Source organism: Xiphophorus maculatus, chromosome 4 (assembly GCF_002775205.1).
Source record: "Xiphophorus maculatus strain JP 163 A chromosome 4, X_maculatus-5.0-male, whole genome shotgun sequence".
NCBI lineage: Eukaryota > Metazoa > Chordata > Actinopteri > Cyprinodontiformes > Poeciliidae > Xiphophorus > Xiphophorus maculatus.
In genome coordinates, this window is record NC_036446.1 from 22,025,275 (window position 1) to 22,050,283 (window position 25,009).

The window sequence follows — 25,009 nt, forward strand, 5'->3', positions numbered from 1 at the left end:
TAGGGTGTGTAGGGGTGTGCGTGTGTGTGTGTCTTAAAAAGGCTGAGGTTTGAAGCAGGGTCTCTCTATGTATTTGAAGAGAAGGTCAGGAGGATTTAGAAGCTCCGATTATGTGTGATTGTTTCTTCAGTGGGCTAGCTGATTAACACCAAAGCTGCTCTGCCAGATCCTTGACGCTCCATAGAGACACTTAAAAGAGACAGAGAGAAACATACATCCAACACTCTGACAATAGAGCATTATCCCAAAGCTTGTTTTCCTGCTTTTCCCCAGGAGCAAGAATAGCTTCCACCCTGTCTTCCATTGTGTCTTATTCAGGCTCAACCTTTTACTAAAATATTACACCCCCTATTGACCCTATAAGTCACCTTGTTATAAAAGTACCTCAATGTATTTTGTGTCTGTTTGAGTATTCATTGAGAGGGAGTGAGGACAAGAAGGCCTTTATGTGTGTCGGCGTGCATTGGTGTATGTATCAATGTGAGACCCATGCATTCAGTCTGTGTCAATATTTGTGTGTTTCTTTGTGTCTGGCCTTGGTATTGGGCTTTTGGGAAGCCTCTAAAAAGCCCTTTCATCCACAGAATGGCACACCCCCCCTCCTCCATTCAATTGGAATAATTGTATTCTTTATTGTTTTGTTCACAAGCTCTCAGCTTCTGTCTTGTTTATCAGCAGAGAAGCCAATAATTTTTGGATTATTTCTTTGCAGGAGAAAAACTAAATAAATCTGCAAAATAAGAGGACTTAATGAAATCAGTTTACAAGTGTAATTATTGTATGCTGAAGCTAAACACTGGGTCACAATATGTTTATTTAACAATTATCCCTAACACAGAATCACGCAGCTGTTTATTGACTTCATCCTAAAGATGCCTCTTTCTGCTCTGGTTCCTTTGTAGTGAAAAGATATAATAATTCCTGATTACTCACACAAATTGCCCATTTTCTGAGATGGGAAATAATTCAGATAATGCCAAAGAATTAGACATATTTTATTTATACTTAGCTTTAAGTAATAATTGCTGCTTTTACTGGAATAAAATTGCTTAAGTATTTACTATTGTCTCGGTTTGTTTGAGGGCAGCAAAACATGTGCTCGATCACTGAGGAGAATTCACCATCATGTGAATTCTCCTCCAGTCTTTTCTTTAGACTGGAATTAACTACTTTTGGGAGAAAGTAAGGGCAACAGAGAAAGATGAAAACATGCGTCTCCTTTGTAAAGCGTCATAAGGCTGTTGCAAACATTCCAGAAAAAAAACAAAAAAAAAGATCATAGTTCATGTTTAAAGGTCCAAATTTAATTTCCAGATAGATTAGTAAATCAATTTTATAAATTTGTGTACATCTTGAAAAGAAATACAACTTTATGCCTACAGTTGGTTGTCTGTGAGCCTAATCAGCTTAAGTTTGGACATTAAAACAAAATGAGCTGCCTAATTTTATTAGAAAATATAACTTAAACATAATTATTTCTATTACTTTCCATGCCTCGAAGAAGAAAATGTGTTGTTTTGTTTTTTGGTTTTGTTTTTTTGTGGATCCTTTCTTCAGAAATTGAGTTCTTTGTTTTGAATGGCCCATTTTTTACACATGGTGTCATGGCAGCATACAGTGGTGGGTTTAAGTCTTCTGTTGAGCTAGCAGAACATGCCAAGCAGTAAGGCATGCACTCTGTCCAGATTGGCTTGCTATTTGGTCTGAACTCTGATCAGTTTTGTTTTGAGAATAGCTGATTTTAGCTTGTCATTTTTTCAAATTGAGAAATTTACATATTTCCACCCGGTGATGCGAATTATATTAAAACATTTTATCAGTGAGATGTATCTTTAGTGTTTCCGTATCCCTTATTCATAACTTAAATAAAAAACAACAACAACTAAAAACACAAGTCACAGTAGATAAACAATGGGGAGAAACACTTATCTATATCCATCTACTCCATAAAGTTAAATTCCAAGTCTGAATCTTAAGGCAGCAATTGTAAAACTTAGTTCCATGTTAGTAAGAAAAATCCAAAGGTATCAGACTGCACACCAGCACATCCTAACCTGAAAATTAATGATTTTATTAATCTACATTTAAAATACAAAATGGAAACTGTAAACAAGATTCTAAAGAAAAGCAACATATGTCCTGACTGAAATAAATAAACACGTGGTGTAGCTGAGTTTTTTTATTTTTACTACAGGTTTTATTTTCTTTATGTAGATACCAAAGTAGTTTCAGTATTCTGAAAAGTTTCAGAAACAAAATGAATACACCCGTATTTACCTTGAAGAGAATTGTATTAAGGCGTAACTCCCTGTTTACTTATTGCAGTAAATATGCATTATGCATGTATCTCTTTATGACTAAGTACAATGTCTTTTTGTATGATGACAATATATTACCTCAAGCTGGACCTTCTCAGCTGAGTTTGCTTTGGAATAATGAGGGTTTAGCAGGATCAGTGTGGATTCTAGGCTTTAGATAACTTCAGTTCAAACAGTTGTCACTATTAATGAGCAAGTAATAGAGGATTAGTAGCCCTGGCTCTAAAATTTCATACTGTCCTCTCACTTTTGTGTGTTCTCTAGATAATTTTAAATGTAACTGATGAATGTGGCATCAAGGAGAATCCTCTATCTCTCATTTCTGACATGTTTTATTCGATGTTTCATATTTTTCTTCATTAATAATCAAAAGACTGGTGCTACGCATCTCAGACAAGCTAGTAAAATCTGTCTGTATACAAATGTCTCATGTAGTTGCTCTTTTTTGTTCATTTACATTTCTTGTGCTGTAATGAAGAATTGTATTTATTTGAAAAGTCATATTTATCATTTACTCCTGGGGCCAAACAGCAAGTTATGGGGGAGGAGGGTATTCTCCCCTTATGACAATCTTAGGACGTTCCGACCTCCTGTGTGGTGTGTTACGTAGAACGTCGGGACTGCTCCGATCTAAAGTCGGGCATATTCAACATGTTGGATTGTCTTGGCCCTTTTATGGCAGCCTGTGGGATTTGCCCTGACTAGGAACGAGAACGCAGCCTGTTGAATGTGACAGGTGGCCAATCAGAAAGTACGGTGACACAAGCACGGAGGGGAAATCTCAAACAGCTAACATTGTGCAACTAAGAGCCTGGTTTAGTGCATAGTGCAGCAAATAGAGTGGCTGCTCCCGCAGTCTTTTATCCAAGGTTTTTTCTTTTTGTTAGGTCTTTTAACGTGAGTCCACAAACCATCACTATTGCTTCTACATCGTCGGACATGTTTGTTACTCTAAATTGACGTATGGTATGGTGGGGGTTTTTACGGGATTTTCTTCAGGAATCAGGATGTTGGTGAGTGAAATCGGTTTGTGCCATATGGCTGGACACACAAACCGATTGAACCTGTTGTACTTTTATCAGCTCCTGTGTGTTCACAGAGGTTTGGAAAATCAGCGGACAACTTTTAAATCGTGCCGTGTGAACTCGACCTAAAACTCACAAGCTCTACTCTCCTCTCAACCACTGCCCTAACGCTCTCTGACTCTGTCGCTATGGTAACGTTTACATATCTCTTCAAAATAAGACACAGATGCGCCACAAAAAGGAATATTTTGCTTTCATGAAAATTTTATCTCACGATAACGACAAATTCCCCTTCGCAAAGAAGCTTTCCAAAGACATATGATCTGTTTCTTACTCATTTTGCTGCTTGTGAGCTCAATGTTGGCGCGCAAGACGCAACTAAGAGAATCTGGTTAAAGGATTTTCAAAATAAAAGATCCTCCAGACTCAAATAATGCATAAAACTGAAATATTTAACTATTTCTTGTGCGGCCCGGAACCAATTGGTCCACCTACCGGTACCGGCCCGGGGTTGGGGATGACTAGTTTACAGGTTCAGTCTTAACCAAAAATTACCTCACATTTAAGGCTAGAGCTATTACCATGAAATATAATCATTTAATATTTTTGTTTACTTGTTTTTATTCCCAAGGTCTGGCAGGTCCACACAATAGGACTGCCTAAACAGCTTTTTGTCCCAACATTATGACTAATAGAAGTGCACACACATAAGCATGCAGTCACACAAACAGGCTAATGCAGAATCATGCACAGATTAGCTCACACATGTAGACACCAACTCCCTGTTCTGGTAGAAGAGCATTATGACTTCTCACTCGGCCCCAAAAACCCTAGGGTCAGTCATATGAATTCACTCAATTTGAATTTAGTTTGCAGCTTGTTAGGCTATGAATTGTGCCAGTGCCACCCAGATGAAATTGGAATTAATTTTTCTGCTTGAATATCCCACTCACATGGCATTTTAGTGATCCCACAGTCTGCTTGCCCGAAGACAAATGTACAGCAGCTTGTGAGGGAGTGGATTTTTGCAATTTTCTACACTTATGACTTGTTTGTCATGCAAACCACAAACTAACAGAATTAAATTGATGTTGATTTTTGCTTTACAAAACAAGAATCATTTGCTTAAATTAAATCTAAAATTAGGCGAAACATTTGGGTTTCATTTGATTCACACAGAAGAAACTATTTGCTCCTGTGAGCTGTAACCCACTCTGTTATGTACTGATGGAGAAAAAAACAGCAAAATGGGATTTGGGATTTTTAAAAACACTTATTTATACTGAAGGCAAAAAATGCAAAAGGCTTAACGTATGTCTGTGCCTATCACTATGCAGGGAATACATTGCACTGTCATCTCAATAGCACTATCTACTATGATTCCTGAAGATTGAAATAGTCTTTACTTGCTATTTTGTTCAAATGTTAATTGAGATATATCATGTCACTGATTTAAAATGTGACAAGTACTTATAATTTGCCATGCCATCTCCTTTACAACATGCCACCCTGGGCGGTTGCCTATATCACATATCAGAAAACACCACTGCTAGTGACAATAAAAATGATCTTGGACAGAGAGTAAGGTGCCTCTAATTGTTACTCCTCCCATTACTATCTTCTGCAAGGCCCTCTTTTCTCTATATTGCTGTACAGTTCCATTTTCAGACATCAACTACAGTTCTGTAGAAAGTTGCAAAAATATAAATGAGGGTTCTGTTTCAAAATATGAGATGTATTCTTTGATTAGATGAGGTCATCAGACACCTGTCTTTCAATAAAATCTACTCAATTAATTAATTTCTATACAGCAAACGTGCTGATGTTAATTGGTGTGCAATCATTTTATGATTTTCGTAAGCTGTTGATTATCTTTTCCTCCATTTTGTCTACATTGAGCACCAGGTTGTTGGCTATGCCTTTCTCTGTTCATCCCTTAGATACATCCCACTACTGCAGTGTCATCTGCATATTTTTTGATCAGGTTTTCCACTCAGTAGAATTGAACTGAGTATACAACTTTGGGGAAACTCAGTGCACAGCATGCTGTAGGTGAGGATGCTTTTAAAATGATTTTAATTAAGAAATCTTCCAAGGCATAGTAAAAGTTGTGGTAAGGTTGGTTGTCAGTGCAATAATACTTTTGTTAATTTCACATGACTGTTGATATCGTCTCTTTCTTACATGTAGATGGCAGGTTGGTGCAAAGATTTGTCCAAGTAATGGCTGTTGTGGACTGTGATGGAGCTTTGTGGTTGCAGTCTCTCAACATTAATAACATTCTTTTACCAATTAATGTGTTCAGGCTTGGTCTCCTTTCTGCATTGGAATCATAATGTGAAGTCCAGTAGGTAAGCTCTAGCCTTATGCTATGCTTCCTTTGCACTTTATAAAGCACAAAACTGAATAAAATAGGCAATATATAACAGAAATACCAAAACGTACCTCCACCATGCTACTGCTGATTATAATTTGAAGCTTTTTGGAGTACACCAACAACAACAACATAAAAACATTTTACACTTTATTTTAATAGACTGTACATTTTAAAATAAAGCGTTATTTAATATTTAGTCCATGCAGATGAAAGTAATTAAAGTAATGGAGAGCATTGAAGTGAAGACATTTGCTTACATAACATGTATTTTGCTATCCAGGGGTTACCTAATTTTCAGCTCTTGTCTTAACAAAATAACAGTGGCATGGGCCCAGGTTATCGCTGGTTCAAATATGGTTAAAGTTGACTTATTAGCAATAAAGCTCTATAATAAGTTAATTAAGAATGGACATATAATAAACAGCTTGATCCACCATTTTACATTTTTCTTTTCTGTTTTATACATCTTGTATAAAACAGAAATTAGCCCAATAATCCTTAAAGGAGTTTTATCTTTTTAAGCCACTAGCAGTGAGAATTCAGATGTTTTTTATGTACAGTTCAACATGTGTCTACATGACTTGTGATTTGGTAGAAATTATATGCAAGTCTTACAAAGTCAGGTAAGTTACTGAGGTGATAATTCAAACATACAACTAAGAATCTAAGGTTTCTCAGCTTTGTGTGGAAAGGATTGTGTTCTTACATTGAAATTTTTAATAGCACAAGACTTTCTTCTAGTCTGAAGAAAGATTAGAAGAATTTGGTAAGCGGACAAATACTTTTATCATCTTTCAAAGGTGTCTGTCTCCTCCCTCTATTCTTGAATGTATTCATTCAATATCATAAACTATTTAATGAGATTAGCTTCACAGAAGTGTGTGGGTAAGCATCACCCTCTCAAAGCCAGAAGACCACCAATTCAATTTCCGTTTGGGTTTTTTTGGTGTGTACTTCCCATGTGTTCTCCTTTTGAATCCACTTTAGTCTCCTCCCACAGTCTTATCTGAAGTTAACCTCAGGTTTGAGTGCAGGGTTAGTTGTGTCATAATATGATATAGTGATGACCTCCATGGCACAAATCCTAGTTTGATGATTTTCAGAGTAGATATGGAGTTTTGCATAAAATAGGGACCAGACAGACCATCTTGCTTCAATTTTAGAAAAAAGCAACATTGTGTGTTTGTGACTCATGGTGTTTTTCCAATTTTGCAGCTTATTGTAATCTTTACCCAAGGGGATGCTGGTCCACATCATGATTTATGGGTAATGATGTTCTTCATAGTTAGATAGGGAGAATCCTTTAAAAACCTGCTTAATCATCCTATTAATGAATCAATTACATGCACAGAAGTTAAAAGAAAAAAATGTAATATATTTTTGTTGTCCAAAGTAATCAGATTATTATGTATTTTCCTTGATTATAAAGAGAACACATTGTCTTGAGGGTAGAAGAATAATTAATTCTTCATTGTAATCTGAAGTGTAGCCTCATGATGCCGATAAGATCAAGTTAAAGTTTAACAGTTCTTTAGTGACAGTCTGTCAGACACAGGGGTGTTAATCCACCAGTGTTCTTTCCTTGCTCTTTAAAACTCATTTAGTTTTCAATATTAAATGACAAACTTTATAACAAATGGATGAAGTGCTTTACAAAAAAAAAGCTCTTAAAACTGATGAACCCTCATACACTGTTACTGTCAAAGGCAAATGCAGCTATTCGGATTGTGCCGAAAACTATAAATGAGACTAAAGCAGCTATTTGGAGACAGAAGTGAAAAGTATATGTGTATGTTTGCCCGGGATCCACTTCAAATGGAATAATAGATTATCAGTAACTGCACTGACTGTCCTGTTTGTTTTTCACTTGTAAGTTTAGATAGGCTTGAAAAAAAAAAAACATAAGCCAACTTTCCTCCACTGCATCTTCCACTCTATATTTGTATATATTTCAAATGAAGTTCTTTCTTAATAACAGCAGCTGTGCCACTAAGCATGCACGATGAATTCTACTTGTTTGTTGTTTACCAGGATGTCAAAAGGGAGCCCTAATGATACTTTGTGGTCATTGAAAGGTACTCCATGTTAATCATGAATACTGAATCGAGGAATTACTCAGCAAGCAAAAAGTCATGTCCTTTATATAGATTAATAAAAAAGTCACCAGAGTGCTTCTTAGCCCAATCTAATAAAGGAAAAGGTACCATTCCCAACACGTAAACCCCCCCCCCAAAAAAAACAAATCTCTTAAAATGATGAGACAATGATTTACAAGGTATGAGTGCCGAGTTAGATTGAATTTGCCAGCTTTATAATAAAGGAGCTTCTTACAAATAGCCCCGAGGTAGTTCTATAATAAACACAGATGATACTTCTACACCACAGCAGCGCTAACAGATGATTCTTTGTTTGTCTTTATTTACTTTGTCTTGTGTTAGATTTGTTGTAATGTCAGATTCACTGCAGCTAGTGATGAGCAGCAGATAAGAGATTGTAAGAAGGATTTGATTTAATGACTCATTTCTTTGGGTGGAACAAATAATCAATATTTTCTGTTACGGTCTCAAGTGATGTTTTATCATTACATCGGTGCTAGTTTCACATCATTTTTCTCTTGCTATACTGAGGAGTTCTTTTCATAATTTGCTGGTATTGCAGAGAAAAATCAGGGAAACATGAATGTAGCTGTCAAATGCCAATTGGAAAAGTGAAAATTTCTGTAACAGATACATACAAAGGATTCATTAATGTACATCTACCAAGTCTGCTACAATGGAGTTTACATCAAGTATTAGCTCATTTGTTTCCATTAGCGTTACAGTAACTTGCCACATATCACAAACATTGTGATAGGAAGTAAGGCATGCTAGCTATTTTCAGCACTACAGCATATCATTCTGCAGCTGCACGTATCTGTACATATACCTCACTGATATCAATAATGTCAAGCCTGAAACAAATCGTATTATATTTATTTTAAAAAGTTCTCTGCTGCTACATTGCTTTAAAGAACACATTTTAAGATTTTTCAGGTTTTCTGAAGGACCCATGTGATTTAGATGACTAAACCTACAAACTAACTGTTTTATTATAGCTGTACTCAAACGCTTGCTGAGCATGCATGCTCGATTTTAGCTCTGCCTCGTGTCATTTATGTAGCCGCACTTGTTCACACTTGGGAATTACCAGTTGAAGTGCTATTTTGGACCTTTGTCAACAACACAGCTCTCCCAGGCATCTTAGAATTATGCTTGAGGTTGTGTTTGAGGGTTGCTGACATATAATAGAATTGAAACCAGGAGAGAATATTGGAGCACATTCGGTTTTTTTCTTCATAGTAACACTTGTTACTTGTTTTGCAATTGTTTAAGATATGAGTTTTAAAAATGTGGGGGAGCTAGGCCCCTCTACATTGTTGCTAGAATGTCTTCAAACCTTTGGCTGTCGCTATACTTGATGTTCCATTCAGACATGTTTCACTGATGTTGTGGGGTTTATTTGCTTTATCTTGCTTTACTTGCTTTACCACATGATGTGAGGCTTTTGTTGCTTTGTCAGTTACAGTGCTACAAGTATGAACTACTTTCTGCTGTAGTCGAAGTTTGTTTAGCCTCCTGTAACAAAAACCCCCGAGGCAACACATTGGCTGTGGGGTATCTTCATATCCATCCCATGAAAATTTCCTCCATCATCATCATACTGTTTTGCTTGGCCCAGACTCTATCTCCTTATTCAACATAGCTTTAGGTTGTAGCAACTCATCAATTTTATCTATGGTATAGGCTTGGTGAAGTTGACTAAATGTTTGCTGTTACTTTTTCTGGGTAATTTGCTTTTAAAACGCACCCTGACATCCTAGGGCTAAACAGCATGTGAAAGACTTGTAATGAGCTCCTCAGAGCTGTATCAGTGTAATGAATTTAAAGCCACTTTCAGACATTCCCTGCTTTCCATCAAATGTGACAACAAGCAAATGTGTTGGTTTTATGTCTGGGTGAGCACTCAAGTGCTTTTCCACATCAGTGTACAATGGCAACTGTACTAGTTTAAATTAAATGCAATTTATTATGTTTAATGTTTTGTAAATGTGACCTGCATGCATGGACATTTACTGAGAGGCATTCATCATAGTTGATACGTCTAAAAAAAAAAAGAAAAAAAAGATTTTATTCACTAGGGTTCTTTATTTGAGAATGGTCAGACAGGACAGTGGGAAATGAAAGAGGAGGGGAGGGGGGGCATTATGGGACTCTGACCCACACTTCAAGGATTACGGCTTCCACATTTGGGTTGTGTTTATGTGTTCACAAGTAAATTTTCATTAATATACTGTATATTCTCATTGAAAAAAAACCTGCAAACAAACTAGTAAAGGGTTTCAATGTGACATTTATCTTGCATGTCAGAAAAATTTGATGTTCAAAATAACTAACTTTAAGACAAACTCTTTAAAAAACTAAACAACCAGTCATTCTTTCCAACCATATTTTATAATTCAGTCCATCAGCAGCTCTCCTATATGTTGTTCTTCTCTATCTGCTTCCTCTTGGTCCAATACTATCAATTTTTAAGGATATTTCCCATCATTGCTTTGCGGATAATATCCAGTTCCAAACTAAGTTTTGAAACTACACATTTTACCAAGATGTCTGGATGAGTGAAAGTTTTTTTTCAGCTGAATGAAGAAAAAACTGAAGAAATCCTCTGTGAGCCACAAAAAGTATCGGTAAAGATAAAGCAGATCCTTGGGCCATCGTCTGTTTGAAACTGTGGAATAACCTCCAACTCAGATTTTAAGCTGGAAAATATCTTAAAAGTTCTGGTTTGATCCTGTTTCTACCATGTACGAAATATTGCCAAACTTAACCTTGTTGTCTCTTGTCCTTAGATGGACGGGAGACAATAGCTTTTGTTTCATTTCATCTGGATAATTGCGATGGACTTTGTCTATCCTGAGCCTCCCTAGACCAGTTGCAGTCTGTACAGAATGCTGCTGCTGGGGTGCTAATTGCATCTTTAAAGTTTTATCACTTCCAGTGACAAAACATTCGTTTCTGGTCGTTGCAATTCTAGATTCTGGTTTTGACTTAAAGAGGTTCTCATGGAAAGACACCAGTCTACACCTAGACGTACTGATTTCCTCCCAAATAAAACAGAAAACTATAAGAAACAGAGCGTTCTCTGGAACTCTTTTCCTCTGACTGCAATCAGCAGACCCTTTGAAGGACAGCTAAAAATGTACTTTTTTAAGTCTGCTAATGTTTAATTTTTCACTGTATATTTTTACTCCGCTTGTTAAAGCAAGTTGTTTGTATTTTTTATCTTGAAAGGTTCTTTATAAATAAGATTTTACTTACTTAATTAGTTACTCCTGTCCATCAGAACTGCTTAAACCTTTTGTGTTTACTGGCATCATTAGGACACCGTTACTTGTCAAAAATTCAACTGGATCACTTCTGTTCTGAGTTATTTAGAAGATAAAGCAAGATGTTTATCAGGCAGTGTGTTGGCCTTAAGTTCACTTACGACCATCGATTTGATGGTCTCTTATCTCCAGGAAGATGTTTAAATGCTAATTAGATCTGATCACTTAAAGTTGCTCCTCAACCACTAGATACTCTATGTGGTCCAATGTATTGTTTCTCCACCCCTCTTTTCTGATTCTTTTAGCGTTTACTGTTTTACCTCAATTTATTCTTTTATAACCCATTTTCTGTGCCATTCATTTCCTTATTGTTTTTCCCTGGTCTCAGCATGTTTTTCATTTTGTCCTTTATTTCTGTCTGACTGGTGCTGATATACTCTACAACCTTTATTTTTGCACAGCTGAAAAACGCTTTTTCCCAATGTGTAACTGGTGCATAGATTTTTTCAGTTTATTACTATGACTATGGTGATTCCAGGTTGCTCCGATTACTTTTTCTTAGCAAAAAACATAATAATAATCACATATACATTAACAAGATTTCTGCCGTATCTTCAACAGTTATTGAGAGTTATTGAAGATGAACTAAAATCCTCAGAATTAATTGAAAAATTCTATTTTCATTTGACACATTTATGGAAAAAAGTCCTCTTTATGGAAAAAAAAATTGAAACAGTTGTTTTTACTTAGATCACTGTTGCTAAACTTGGCCTAACGATTCCTAAAATATAAATGTAACTGAACTTTCTTTGTGTTGTGTTTAAGTTTGGTCACTTTGTGGCGGAACTTTTTATCAACATCCATGACATCTTGTGAGTCACTATTGCAATAACATGTAAGGTAAGGGCCTTTGTTTTGAGTTTCGAGTCACAAAATGACTGCAAGAAAATACCTAACTGTCTTAATTTGACATTGAAGTCAACAAAGAACAAGTATTGAAGGTCTCTTTCTGCGTGCTCTGACCTTGTATATTGTTGTATTGTTTTATGTGTGATTACGGTGTGCAATAAAAAAATAATAATTCCTTCCTTACGGTTTTTACATGTTTCTGTAAGGAAGGAATTGGCACCCTCTTGTTTTTACAAGTGAGTGCCAATACATATGGAGGTCACTGTATTTTTTCCAGGACGACAGCAAAGGAGAAATGCATGAATCATACCTCTCAGAATAGGTGAAGGGGGTGTACTCTTGTTCGTTTGAATAAAAGTGAGCGGTCCAATGATGTGTGAAAAAGAAGCTGCAATTTGTCCTCGCTCACCATCCCTGTGTAGGATATCAAATGCACACTGAAAAGGTAGCAATACACAAATGTAACCACATAGAAGCAAACAGTAGCCCAGAATTCACCACTATGCCCCAAGAGGAGAACAGCACTCCAATATTCTCGTCCCATTTGTCTCAATCGGCCTGCTGTCTGGGCGGTCAGTCTTAGGGGCCTCAATGGGAATACAGAATAGAGTGCAGCTTTTTACACTTACTCAGCCTGGCTGTGTTCAGTATCCCTGTGACCTTTGTGACCTTGCTCCCTGAACTAGATACAACACATCATTTACTGAACTTCAGCAACACATGCCTTTGGAAAATTCATCCACACCACAAAACAAGAACAGCCTTTATTGTTATGTGAACAATGTGAGTAGAGGTGGATTTGCTGGATTCATCTTTTATTGAACAGGTTCTTCACTTCTTTAGCTCTTTACGGTAATGACTCAGATCTTCAGTCAATAAGCAAGGGAAATCTTCAAACGAGTTCTGGCTATTCAGGTTTAGGTACATGTAGCATTGAAAGTAATGATACCTATAATGCAAAGGGAATTTATGCAGTGTACAATGCAGTTTATCAGCCTGCCTCAAATTATCCTGTATTTATTGTGGGCTCTGACTTTCTCAGCGGAAAGCAGTTCATGCTGCCTGTTATCGACCCATTAATTGGAAAGTGGCCCATTGAAGTGAAAGGGCTGGGTGCTATGGTCAGACAGGAAGAGATGGAGGCTTAAGATCACCCAGAACTCTTAATTGGCAGGAAAGAGGTTTCCATGAAGTGGTGTAATGTGTTTTTTATTGCCTTGTGTGCAGTGAACGGCATGGTACTTTAAGTAGAGGCATGTTTTTTTTGTCTGTTAAGAAAAACTACAGGTGTGAATAACATTTGTTGAGACTACGTTTGGATTCAAATCAACTGTAACTGTCGACTATTTTATTCAGTACCACAAAATTTAAATTTTTGTATGTTGTGATGAAGAAATCACAGCATGGCAATTGCAAAAAACATCTTTGAGTAATGCCCTTTTCTTGTGATGACCTTTATGGAGCAGAATTGTTTGAAACACATGCCCAAGGTTAGTTGTATAGTCAAAATAAGTACAGATGGGACACATCACTGGAAAAAGATTTTAATCTTCCCTTTTCTTTCTTTCCAATTTTATTTCAATTTATTTCATTTTATTTTTTTAAAACTCTTTTCAGCCGCTCTTATCATTTCATTGCCAAATGATTTCAAACATTCCTTCTTCTCTTGCTTTATGGTCAGATTCCAGTCTTTGATATATTCCGTGGGTGTTTTCTTTTAACATTGGCAAAGGCTGAAGTGGAATAAAATGTTGAGGAGATAAAGGTGTTTGCAAAAGCATGGAAGGTCAGAGTACTGAGGTGGCCTGTCTGACCTTCACACACCCTTTTTTCATACTGAGCCACTGCAGCGCACCGATGACATTGAAATACTCTATCGACCATGAGTCAAGCTGTGCATGTGAAAAAGCCTGGCACAACGACGCATTACTCACCAAACATGACATTTCGCCGCTATGAATTCTAGACAGAGAGTTGTGCACAACATAGTGTAATTATTTGTGTTGCTGTGATGAATGCAGCTACAAGAGCATGAAAGCATTTTCTCTTTAAGGCATTTTCTTCAATCATTCCTACCACTACACAAGAGGAAATTGATTATTCCCTTGCAATAATCAGAGCTAAAAATATGCTGGTTAAAAAAAATGTTTTCATAAAAAGATCCTACATCTTTTGATAATGGGCCTATATTTTTGGCAAATGCCAGTAAGCACACTGCGATGTTTTTAACCTTTTAACTCCTTAACATGATTAAAATCTCCAGTACATTGTGGCTTGCTATAATTACTAAGCCAGTGAGACACACTGGGACTAAGATAGAGTGCTTCGTTGCCGATGTGATTGATCCACCCCGTAAGGCGGTGCTTCGTACTGTTCCAAAGATTAGGCATTTGTGCCATTTATGCAGAGTGCCTTGTACCAGAATTACATTACAGTGCTGCACTTTGTCACACATCAAAATGCTTCCTAATGTGACTGTACAGAACATGTAAAGTCTTTTTCTCATTATCTGACATTAAAATCAGACTGAAGTTTTATTATTGTGTTAGTTTGGTATATACAAATCATTCCTATTGGGTATATAATATTGATAGTAGTAATAATCAACTGTAATATTTTTACAGCTCTTACCACATTTGTCGGTTTAAACAATTATGTCCAAGTGTAAATAGATATCCTTCTATCATATTGTTCAAGAAGGAGATGGGTTCTTTGTGTAGCAAAATGTGCCTATCAACTAAAGAACAAAACCTGGGTAAAAATAAACCATGACCAAGTTGGGGACAAACACCATAATGTTTAGAGACAATGAAATCAAGAGTAAAGTGTTTGGCCAATTTCGGAAACAATACCATTACATGTTAAGTTAACATATCTGCTAAGACGTTAAAGCAAAAGTGGATTTTCCAAATGGAGAATTACCCTAAGCATACCACCAGCTTATTTAGAAAGTGGCTTAACAGAGTGACCATCACAAATTACTGGTCTGAGTTACATATAGTGTGTTTCCATTGAAAGAACTTTCATTCGTTTGGTTTGTTTCAATCACATGGATAGACTGTTAGATCTTTTGAACACAGCTTGAACTATATTTCTAGATATTCTCAGTGTTCTTATAACAGCGTAAAGCTCTAATTATCTGACATTCCCACCCAATTCCTCATGCAGCATGTTGTGATCTCAACTAGTCAACATGAAATGCAAGAAAGTCATGGCAGATCTAAGAATGGACCGTCTAATATTCAACTAATCGTCCCTACTATACAAAGTCTTTTTATTTTTTAATATACTTGTGAGTGAAGATTGAGAAAGAATATGTTGAATTTAAGAGAGTTAGTTGTTCTCTAACAGGAACAAGGCGGAAATTACATTCTTATTCCTGTACAATTTGTACTGTAATCTAGCTAATAGATGTCTAGCCAACGGCTCGACACCGCAATTGCAAAGATTTCTATTTTCATCAAGACAATTGTCCTTGGAGTCATTGATTATCTGATGTCTGCCAGACCTGATGTTTAACTGTGTGGGTTACTCTCCAATGGCTAATTATCCCGTTTCATATGGTTAGTGAAATGCTTAAACCTTGGCAAAGCAGAGTGCATACTTTCAATTCCTTTCAACTAATCTGTCCTGCACCTCACAGTTCTGCATAATTAATTGTATATCTTTAGGAATTCTTGTTTTTACAACAGAAAATGTTTCTCTTACTAACACTGCATACTTTATTCTCACTTTTCCACAGACGGACAGTTTCCCCACTGAACCTAATTATATGGGTAGCAGACAACAGTTTGTTCAAAGGTAAGAGCTGGAATCTATAAGGTAACTGTATCCAAGTCATTACTAGTTACCAAAACGTACTACAGAGTATGCATATGTCAATTAGATCTAAAAGTGGTCATATTGATGCATCCAAATCTTCTGGTTTTTTGTTGTTGTTTAGTAGTTCAACATTCAAAGACCCAGAGCGAGCCAGCCTCAGAGACAGCGGCCATGGTGACAGCGACCAGGCTGACAGCGACCAGGACACCAACAAAGGCTCCTGCTGTGATATGTCTGCAAAAGAAGCCCTCAAACTGAAGGCTGCAGGTGTGAAACCACCACCTTTGGAACAAGGTGAGCCCTCCCTGGCAAATCTAAGCAGACGGGAGAAGAAACAGCCAAAAAAATACAATTAAAAACATATTTCTTTTGTACTTGCCTAAATACTCATTGTATGAAATTGCATCGGTCCCCTTTATCCACGCCCCACTTTTTTCACTGCGCTCTGCATACAGTATGCCTGGACTGGAGGGTGTGACTATGTGTGCATGCTACACACGTCCTCAGTTTATCAAAGCAGACAAGCCCATTATGTTTTTATAAGCTCAACTACTTCTGCTTCTGCATTTAGTCCCCTTTCTCTGAGCTCCCATCTCTGAAACTTTGATAATGGAACATGGAAAATGACTTAGCAAGTGGCAGGCGATGTAGTCTCGTAGTTTGGTGATTAAATATGAATAATTATTCTAAGCACTGTGGGTCGGGCAGATTACATATGACATGTGTAGAACAATAACTCCCCAGATATGAGTTGCTGCAGTCACCCCCCTCAACCTCGCATGATTAGTGCATGGTCACAGAGAGGCAAGAAATTTAAGATTATGCATAGAGTAGAAAGAGAGAGGAAATGGGAAAGGAGATACAGTGAATTTCTCTTAGCAGCTTTAACCGGAGATTTGCTTTGGTGCGCACAATTACCCGCTTAACATAATGGAAATACTCCGGGAAACACAAATTTGCTAAAACATCTACACTAAAAAAGTTTGTATCTCGCTGACAGGATCCTGAAGAATGGTCTTGTGTACTGAACATGGATTCTCTGTAATGGTGCTATTAATCCTGGGAACAGAAGGGCTGCTTTACTCCGTACGGAAGGACAATGAAAATTTGAGCAACACTCTGTGCTGCAATATGCGAGTCTGACAAGATAGCATTTTTTTCCTTTTCATTGATTTTAGAATTAAAAAAAGCCACACATGTTGGCAAGAGAAATTGGCCAATTAAAAAACTCCATATGTTTCTCATTTTGAAAATGTTCTCATTTAATTGTCCATGAGGGACCAAAGGATCACATTTATAAACACAAAAGCACGTGACTAAAGACTAAGTATGCAATTTTAGGTGTTTGGTAGCTGTTTGAGCTCTGGTAGATGCAGCATGCTTATACACTTCTGTCTGTGTGGTCTTTGAGCAGTACAATTTAGTTCTTGAACAAAACAAAATGTGCTCACATGCCTACACGTGCACACACTCACACACACATATATGCACTCACAGACCACAAGTCCGGAGGTGATGGTAACTTATTGAGGGTGTAATCTGTGTTTAAGGTTTTTTTCCCACTCCTCCTCCATGAGTCTCGTTCCACTTCTCCCCCTTTCCTTGTTTGGGGAAATCGACTGATGTGAGATTAGACAGTCAACCGACAGCAGCCGGCTGTGTTTTGCCAATAACATAGGGGTTTAGCTAAGCTGTGGGGGAGAGGCTGTAGGCTAACGCTGAAGTTACTCTGGTACTACACTAGCACATCTTTATCAACTTTCTAAACCACTAGTTGAGTGCTCAATGATGTTTTTATCTTAAGGAAAAATAAATATCATCGTATGTTCTGTATTCAAGCTATATCTTGAAGAGAAAGAAAATTATACTCTCCCATGCATGCGCAAGTAATTTGTAGTATGATCACTTAAATCTGAAGCTGTTAAGAGAAAAAAATGTTTAATGCACTGGGATTTGTTTAACCCACATGAGATAAACCCACACAAGTGTGGATACAGCATATTGTTCATGAAACAACGCTCCAGTTTGTTTCCTCAGATGAAAACAGGTTAAAAAAAAGCTTGACACTGGTCAGTGTCCCTGAGGTTGTTTTCTTACAGGGTTTTCTATACATCGAATCACTTAGTGTATAGTTCATGGGTCTTTCTTTACAGCTGCCTCCCCCACCTTTCCCCACCCCCAACTTTCATCCCTTATCCCATCTTAAGACCAGTTTCCCTCTAAGCATAGCCCTCTCAATTACTCTGTAGCTCTTTGCTTTTCTGTCAGAACACTGTGGCCTCTTTCACTGGTTCAGTATAAACAGGACTTTCAGTGCACAGAGCATGTAGTTCAAGTCCCAATTAATCCCCACCTCAGTCAGTTCTTATCCTTAAAGAAACCAAGTTTTTCTTTATTTTCACCCTAATTTTGCCATCCCGTTTAGGTTTTTCTTTTAATACCTGGATTTGTGCTGCCCTCCAGTAAAAGTAGGTTGAGTTCAACAATTTCCCTCCCTTATAGAATAGGTTTCTTCTACACAATATAATCTAGATATCTTAGCACTGCAGCTCAGTCTCAAATTGATTAATTAGTCTCGCAAAATTGGTTGCAATGTATTAATTAAGCTTAAGTATATCAAATGCATTTTTGCCAGTTTTAAACAGCGATTAATTGATGCTCCAGCGCGCCTGCAGCAGACATTAATACGGTCTTGTCTGGCTCGCCGGAGAGGTTGGCAGCACATCGCTCGCCTCTGTGGAGATGACTGCCACAGTCGCTATCATGAACAGACAGTCGGCAGTGGTGTTGGGAGATGTTACCCACTGATAGGGCTGTCCGAGCAAATGGAGAGGGAGCAAGAAGAACAGTGGGGGATGAGGGCGGGGGGTTGGAGCACAGAGAGGAACGGACAGTGTTTGAGTGCACCACCTGACCTTTCCTAATTATCTGCAACTGGATTATGATAATCAAACCGCCTCCTGCTTTGTTTCAGAAACGGGAGGGATGAGTGGGACAGGGAGGGGATGGGGGTGTGGGAGGATAATGTGATACTACAAGGACAGTGTGGATACTGTGAGGAGACAGCATGAGATGTGTTCCTATGACAGCACTGTGGAAGGTGATGAAATTGAGTTTCTCAGTTATTTGTGGCTTGGTAATAGAAATATCCACCTGCACATTTTCCACCAGCTTTTGAATTGATTAAGTAAGGGAAATGCCATGATTGGTCAGTTGTTCTCACACATTCAAATGCTCCCTTACAGTGATGTCTATGAACACACACACACACACACCCACACACGCACGCACATATAATGTAATTCATAAAAAGATAATGATGATGGCATTATATTCAGCTCTTACTTGAAAACCTACATTTCAGTTTGCTTGTTTTTTCTGTAAATGCTAAGTAATATACTGAGAATGAACCAGTATATAATGATTATATACAGTTATATAAAAATTTACAATTCTATTTACTTCTGTGGTAACAGATTAAACACACATTTTTGCAGTGTGTTTTTAATGTTTTATAGAATACTTCATTGCTTTATGCGCAAACTTAAAGATATACAAAAATAAAATCAGACATTTTATCTTCGATGGATCCTATAGGCAGTGTCTTGCGCTTTCTTTTGATTCTGAGATGTAATTGCAAAGGTGGATGTTAAGAGAACAAAATAATACTGAGCTGGCAATATTTCATATCAATGTACTTCTGCGGGTGATGTGTGAATTTCCATTTATGCCTTTACACATCAGTGTTTCTAATTTTATCAGTAGCATTTTCAGCTGAATGTAGTAGCCCAAAGCAACAAGCGCAGCAGAAAAGTTAGCAGCCTATCAAAGAGGATTTCACGCAGTGGATTTTCCTGACCTTATTGTGGCATTAGGATGTTTTCAAGCTAAAGAAGGGCTCAACTCTGTGTTCTTCTGAAAAACTATGAATAAAATTGAGTCCACATAGTTTACTGTGCTTAATTAAACATTTTCTCTTTTAGTCCTCGCAAAGACAAAGTCAAAGAAATATTCTGGCTTAAATTCATCTAAAATATTAATCCCATCTTCCCTCGAGGCAGCTTAATCTTAAGACGTTAGCACTATGGTACCTTTCCTAAATCCTCACAATCTCAGTTTTCCTTTTTTATGTACAAAGCAATTAATTTTGAATTATAGGTGAACCTTTGATTAAAAAAAATGCAGTTGCAAGATTAATTGACTGGTCAGAAGTCAAATCAGATGCCCTTTTCAACCGTGTAGCCATGGCAACCCCTTTCCTACTCACCATGGCCTTCAATAAACCTTTATCTGACTGTTGGAAAAGTGGATTCCGTTGAATATCATTCATATTTCATGGTCAGATAGAGCATTTGTTGTATGAATGCTTTTGGATCTGTATTAAAAAGGCATCCCAGACAGCATTTTATGACTTCATTATTGACATGTACCATTTTGACACATACAGCCCTCAGGACAGTACACATTACAGTAGTGGGTGAAATCAATAACGCATACTATTTTGATGTATTTATGTTTAGAATTCCTCTTAATGGACTGATAGAAAATGCTTTTGTTTGGGCTCACCAGTCATACCAACTCAAAGAAAATCGAGTGCAAATTTTACACGGCTATCAGCTTCATTAGAGAAGTATTTGTTTTTGTATTTACATAAACATTGTCAGCTGCTCCATTTGAGATTTGTCAATAATGGTTTTGGACAAACAAGTTCTTATCGTTCCAATTTATTTAATCTGGGTTCCCTTTAGGGATAAAGCATGGTTCATAGCGAATGTTTCGTCAAGGGAGAGGAAGAGAGAGGCAAGCTGAAAAGGGAAAAAACAGTTCAGATGCTGCACAAGTGAATTCTGAAAACAACAAATGAACAAAGAAACACGCAATCTGGCTGCTGAATGACAGGCTGCTTGAAGACGCACATCTTCTGAAACACTTCCAGTAAGCTTTGAATCCAAAGTGGCATGATCGAACCATGGCGCCACCAGGATGTGACTCAGTCATATCATCCGGACAGGGAGGCTGACTTTTTGACATTTACTCATCTGATGAAAACTTGAAAAGCAACAGTTGCCTCTCTTGTGAGGGTCCCTAAAGTGACGGCTCACTGACACATAATAATTCCTTTCTTATTGCAGTTATTACATCCATCATATATTTCATGATTTTATTCAATATATGTGACACTGTGATCCATCATATTCAAGTTTTTTTTGGTTTTTTTTGTTTTGCATTTTGTTAAAGGAAACCCATTGATAGATAGAAACTTGAGAGGGAAGATTCACGATTTACTTCTGCAGCTGTCTTGCACCCAGTGCCTACTTTTGTTTCCTTACTGGATTTATGAAGCAGGTTGCGCTAGATACCTGAAGATGGGTGCTGGTAATGGAAGAAATCTGCAAATATCATCAAGCCACTGTAATACTTTCTCCAGGCACAAACACAGCTGGAGCTGGAGTGATCAAAGAGATTGAAAAGATAGTTTCTCGTTTTGTTATTCAAATTTCAGCTAATAAGGAACTGATAATTGTCCTGAAAAAGCAAGACTAACATTTTGAAAGACAAATTGTGCTTAGAAAAATTAGGGAAGAATGGCCTAAATCAACAAGTGTTGCTGCAGATTGTAAAAAGAAAAAAGTGGAATGATGCATTCATTTATCTGAATCAGTTGGAGATAGATAGAGAGGGAGAGGCTATTTGCTCTGTTTGGTTATTTCAGATCCAGATCTGCCTTTGTGTCCAAGTTTATAATCAGTCACACAGTTTAAGGTTTGATCATGTTTAACACTTAATACATCCTTCTTGAATTTACTCCTGAATTGTATGTCACTTAAAAATCGATAGCAACATCAGCAATAATTTCTCAATGAACGGAGTTAGAAAAGGCAACAGTCAACAAAATTAACCTTCATGTTCAATGAACAGCCAGCTTTTCAATGCCAAAAGCAAAAACATTGTGTTTATTTTCTCTTTTACAATTAGAGCAGTGTTGATGTGTGCTGGTTCCCATGCTAAAATAACTGTTCCACAGGTTAATGGACAAACAGCTGCTAAGAGATAGGCTTCATCTGAGAGCACTGTAATTAGTCAGCTTACAAATATTGCTCCAAACAGGTAGCATATGGAGGAGTCATGGTTTCATGTGATGCCATCACGTCCGTCTGTTTAAACATGATTAATTTAGGCCATCGGGGTGTGTTTACACCCGTTGTTCCAACCAGATATGAAAGTGCGTCATTCCAGTGATCCTCCTCATACCAGCACAAGCACAATTTGGAGCGCTCCTCAGCTCCTGTTTTCCTGTTTGCACCTTTCTTCAGAAATCATTAATGTAAGAATTGGAATTGTTTTTCGTATCATCTAATGAAGTATCAATTGTGATTTACCACAATGCCACTAAAGGATGGCTGTGAAACTCTGCAACGTGGCCTTGGGGAGTAGATTAAAAAACAAGCATCATCCAAAAACAGCAGCCAGCAGCTTGTGCTTCTTCTAACTGTTTGTGCGAGCCATTGGGCAGGGAGGATTTGTCTCTGAGACTTTCATCTCTTCCTGTCCCTCATCTCCTCAGCTTTCTGCGGTCTGTCCCTGGCCAGGCCGATAGCTTGATTCATTGCACCCTCACCAACTTACTTTTCCTGGTGGGGAATATAAAAGCCATCAACAGTCTGGAGTTCTCCAGGATGCATCACTCAAAGTCAAATAAGATTTGTGAGTGTTTTTGTGCCATACACATGTGCCAGATCACCCCTATTCTTAGAGGATGTGGTGGTATCGCACAGCAGTGAGACGATTTGCGGCTAAGCTATTGGAATCCTGCGGAAAGCCTAAAATCTTATGGGGTGAAGGGAGGGGAACTATCACAGTCTGAGGATTTCTTCCCTCTCATTACGGAAGATTTAAAGGGATTAGTCTATTTTCTTTACCACACAAAGTTTTATTAAATCCTATTGTTATGATTGTGGTTTATAAAGGGTAATGTCCATTCTTGTGTCCTTCCTCTTGTGCTTTGTGGGAAGCTATTTCAGACCGGGCCGGCTGTTGGGTGTGATATCCACCTCTAAATCTCAGCCTGACTGCATGGCGGATCACCCACAATCCTTATTCAGCCAGTGTAGCCTATCTCCAACTCTCTAGTGCTGGAGAGGATTGATGAATATCTCTGACTCTTACCACTTAGGCTGTAAATCTGTGACATTATCCCTTTACTCTGGTAGCAGTAGCAAATAATTACACCATGTTTATGGAAGCAGTGAGAGAGAACACCTCTTATTTCTTCCTAAGTGCCCTCATAACCTCTCTACACAGCATAGTAGGACTTTTCACCCTTAAAAGTCTGCCTTATACCCTTCTGAGAATGGTTGTCACCTATATCTGAAGCTACAACTGCTTACCAAAATCAGACCGTCCTCAAAAATGGCAAACTATTACTCCAAGAGTCTCATATTACATGGAAAAAAGAAAACGCAAATCCAGTATAACACAATGAAAATGTTATTCAAAGCTTACTGAAATATTTATGTCTGCTAAGGATGAGGATTAGTCCAGAGTCCTGGAGATTTAAGGGTAATCACTCTTCACCCATAGTGTTAAAGCCTTCATCCAGTATCAGGACCAGTAAAGCTCCAGTGATATTGTGTAATCATTTATTTACTTGCTTTTTTTGTCAGTCATAACTCTTGCGACTTGCAGGACCATAAATATGGATCCCGGTGCTCTTCTCGAGCCACAGATTCGTCATCATTGTTCTTATCGCAGGCCCTGCCCCGTGCACAAATTTGCATGTGTTTGTTTTAATGCCTTGTCTGTGCGCAATAGAGCTCCGAAAGTGAGGCATGGTGGTTTGATTAGTTTGCATATTTTATGTTTACAGTTTATACATGCTGGCTGACTTGTTTGCTGTAAACACGCTAGTAACCCACATTATCATGCAGAGAATATGATTCAACTCCGCTGAGTTGACTGGGAAAGAAAACAACTCTACCAAACTTGTTTCTACGCAGATATAAAATCTCCCTAAGGAGTTGTAAGAGAGAAAATCCAGTGTTTATCAGCTCCATCATCATGATAGACATGTTTCTGTTCCCAGTTGTTCCGTTTGTAATCACATGATCAACAGCCTCCTAGATGGGGTGTCTGAGCTATAAATGAAATTAATTAATACTATGTAGCTGAGCCCCATGGCAATGCAGCCTCCTTTTTTTTCTCCAGGAATTAATTTCTGGATGCAAAGCTTTGTTAATTTTGTGAATTCTACTCAGACAATTAAAGTGTTATCATAGCTTTTAAATAGAAGTGCTTAAAAGACAGCAACTATCGCAACTCAGAATGTGTAGATGTTGTGTTGCAGATTTTCAGAGTAGTTCTATAAACAGCGAAGAAGCCCATTGAACAGTCGAAAACTGTGCTTTGCAAGGTTGAACTTGCTTTTATACGTGCAACTGAATCAAAGCAATAGCTACTGCAAGCAAGTTGGATTTGAGAAAGCCTGAGGGTTAGAGCACACATTGTTTTGCATTTTAAGAAATACTACATGATATTAGGAAAAGTGTGATTGCAATACTTTCATTGAATTTTGTAATGGCTTGTTTTTAGATACACTTTACACTGGGCTGCGGTTGCCACTAAATACATCTTGTATTACCTCGATCTGTGTACTTTTCATTGACTTTTCATTAATGCATCCAGTATTCCTCTCACCTTCTTTCCCACCTTTTTGCCTTTCTTTTCTCCTTTTTTTTCTGTCTGCATCCTTTACATTTCAAATAAACCAAAAGCAAGTTTTACATAGATTGATAGACAGATATGCTCAAGTGAATCAATCTGCATTGGAGCATCACGACAAAAGTTGTAATGCTCCACTTGTGAAAAATAAATCTGTTTTGCTTCACTTTGGTACTCAAACACACCTCTGAGAGCCACACTGGAAACAAAAAAGAAGAATATTGTTATAGCTATATTTACTATACCTACATTTTACTCTATTTTTTCTTTTTCTTCATGTCTCTACTACTCTTTGTGAGCTAAGATCTGGCCCACCACACTTCATTGGTACAAACAGGAGGGGGGGACAAATGGAAAAATGATGTAAGGCAACATTTTGAGAATATATATAAAAAATAAATTAAACTTCAGGTTTAATTTATTTTATATATATATATATATATATATATATATATATATATATATATATATATAT

General features: G+C 37.5%; 1 protein-coding gene across 2 annotated transcripts in view; it reads left to right on the forward strand.

The window, feature by feature from the left end:
• pcdh17 (protocadherin 17) overlaps positions 1 to 25,009 on the forward strand; it is a 60,677-nt gene that overhangs the window by 11,639 nt on the left and 24,029 nt on the right. Inside the window, exons 3-4 of one of the 2 annotated variants that reach the window (XM_005810265.2) lie at positions 15,737 to 15,795; positions 15,938 to 16,110. In XM_005810265.2, coding sequence (XP_005810322.1) covers positions 15,737 to 15,795; positions 15,938 to 16,110 — 232 coding nt within the window. The remainder of the gene's footprint in view (positions 1 to 15,736; positions 15,796 to 15,937; positions 16,111 to 25,009) is intronic. The other variant, XM_023332660.1, reaches the window with a different exon arrangement.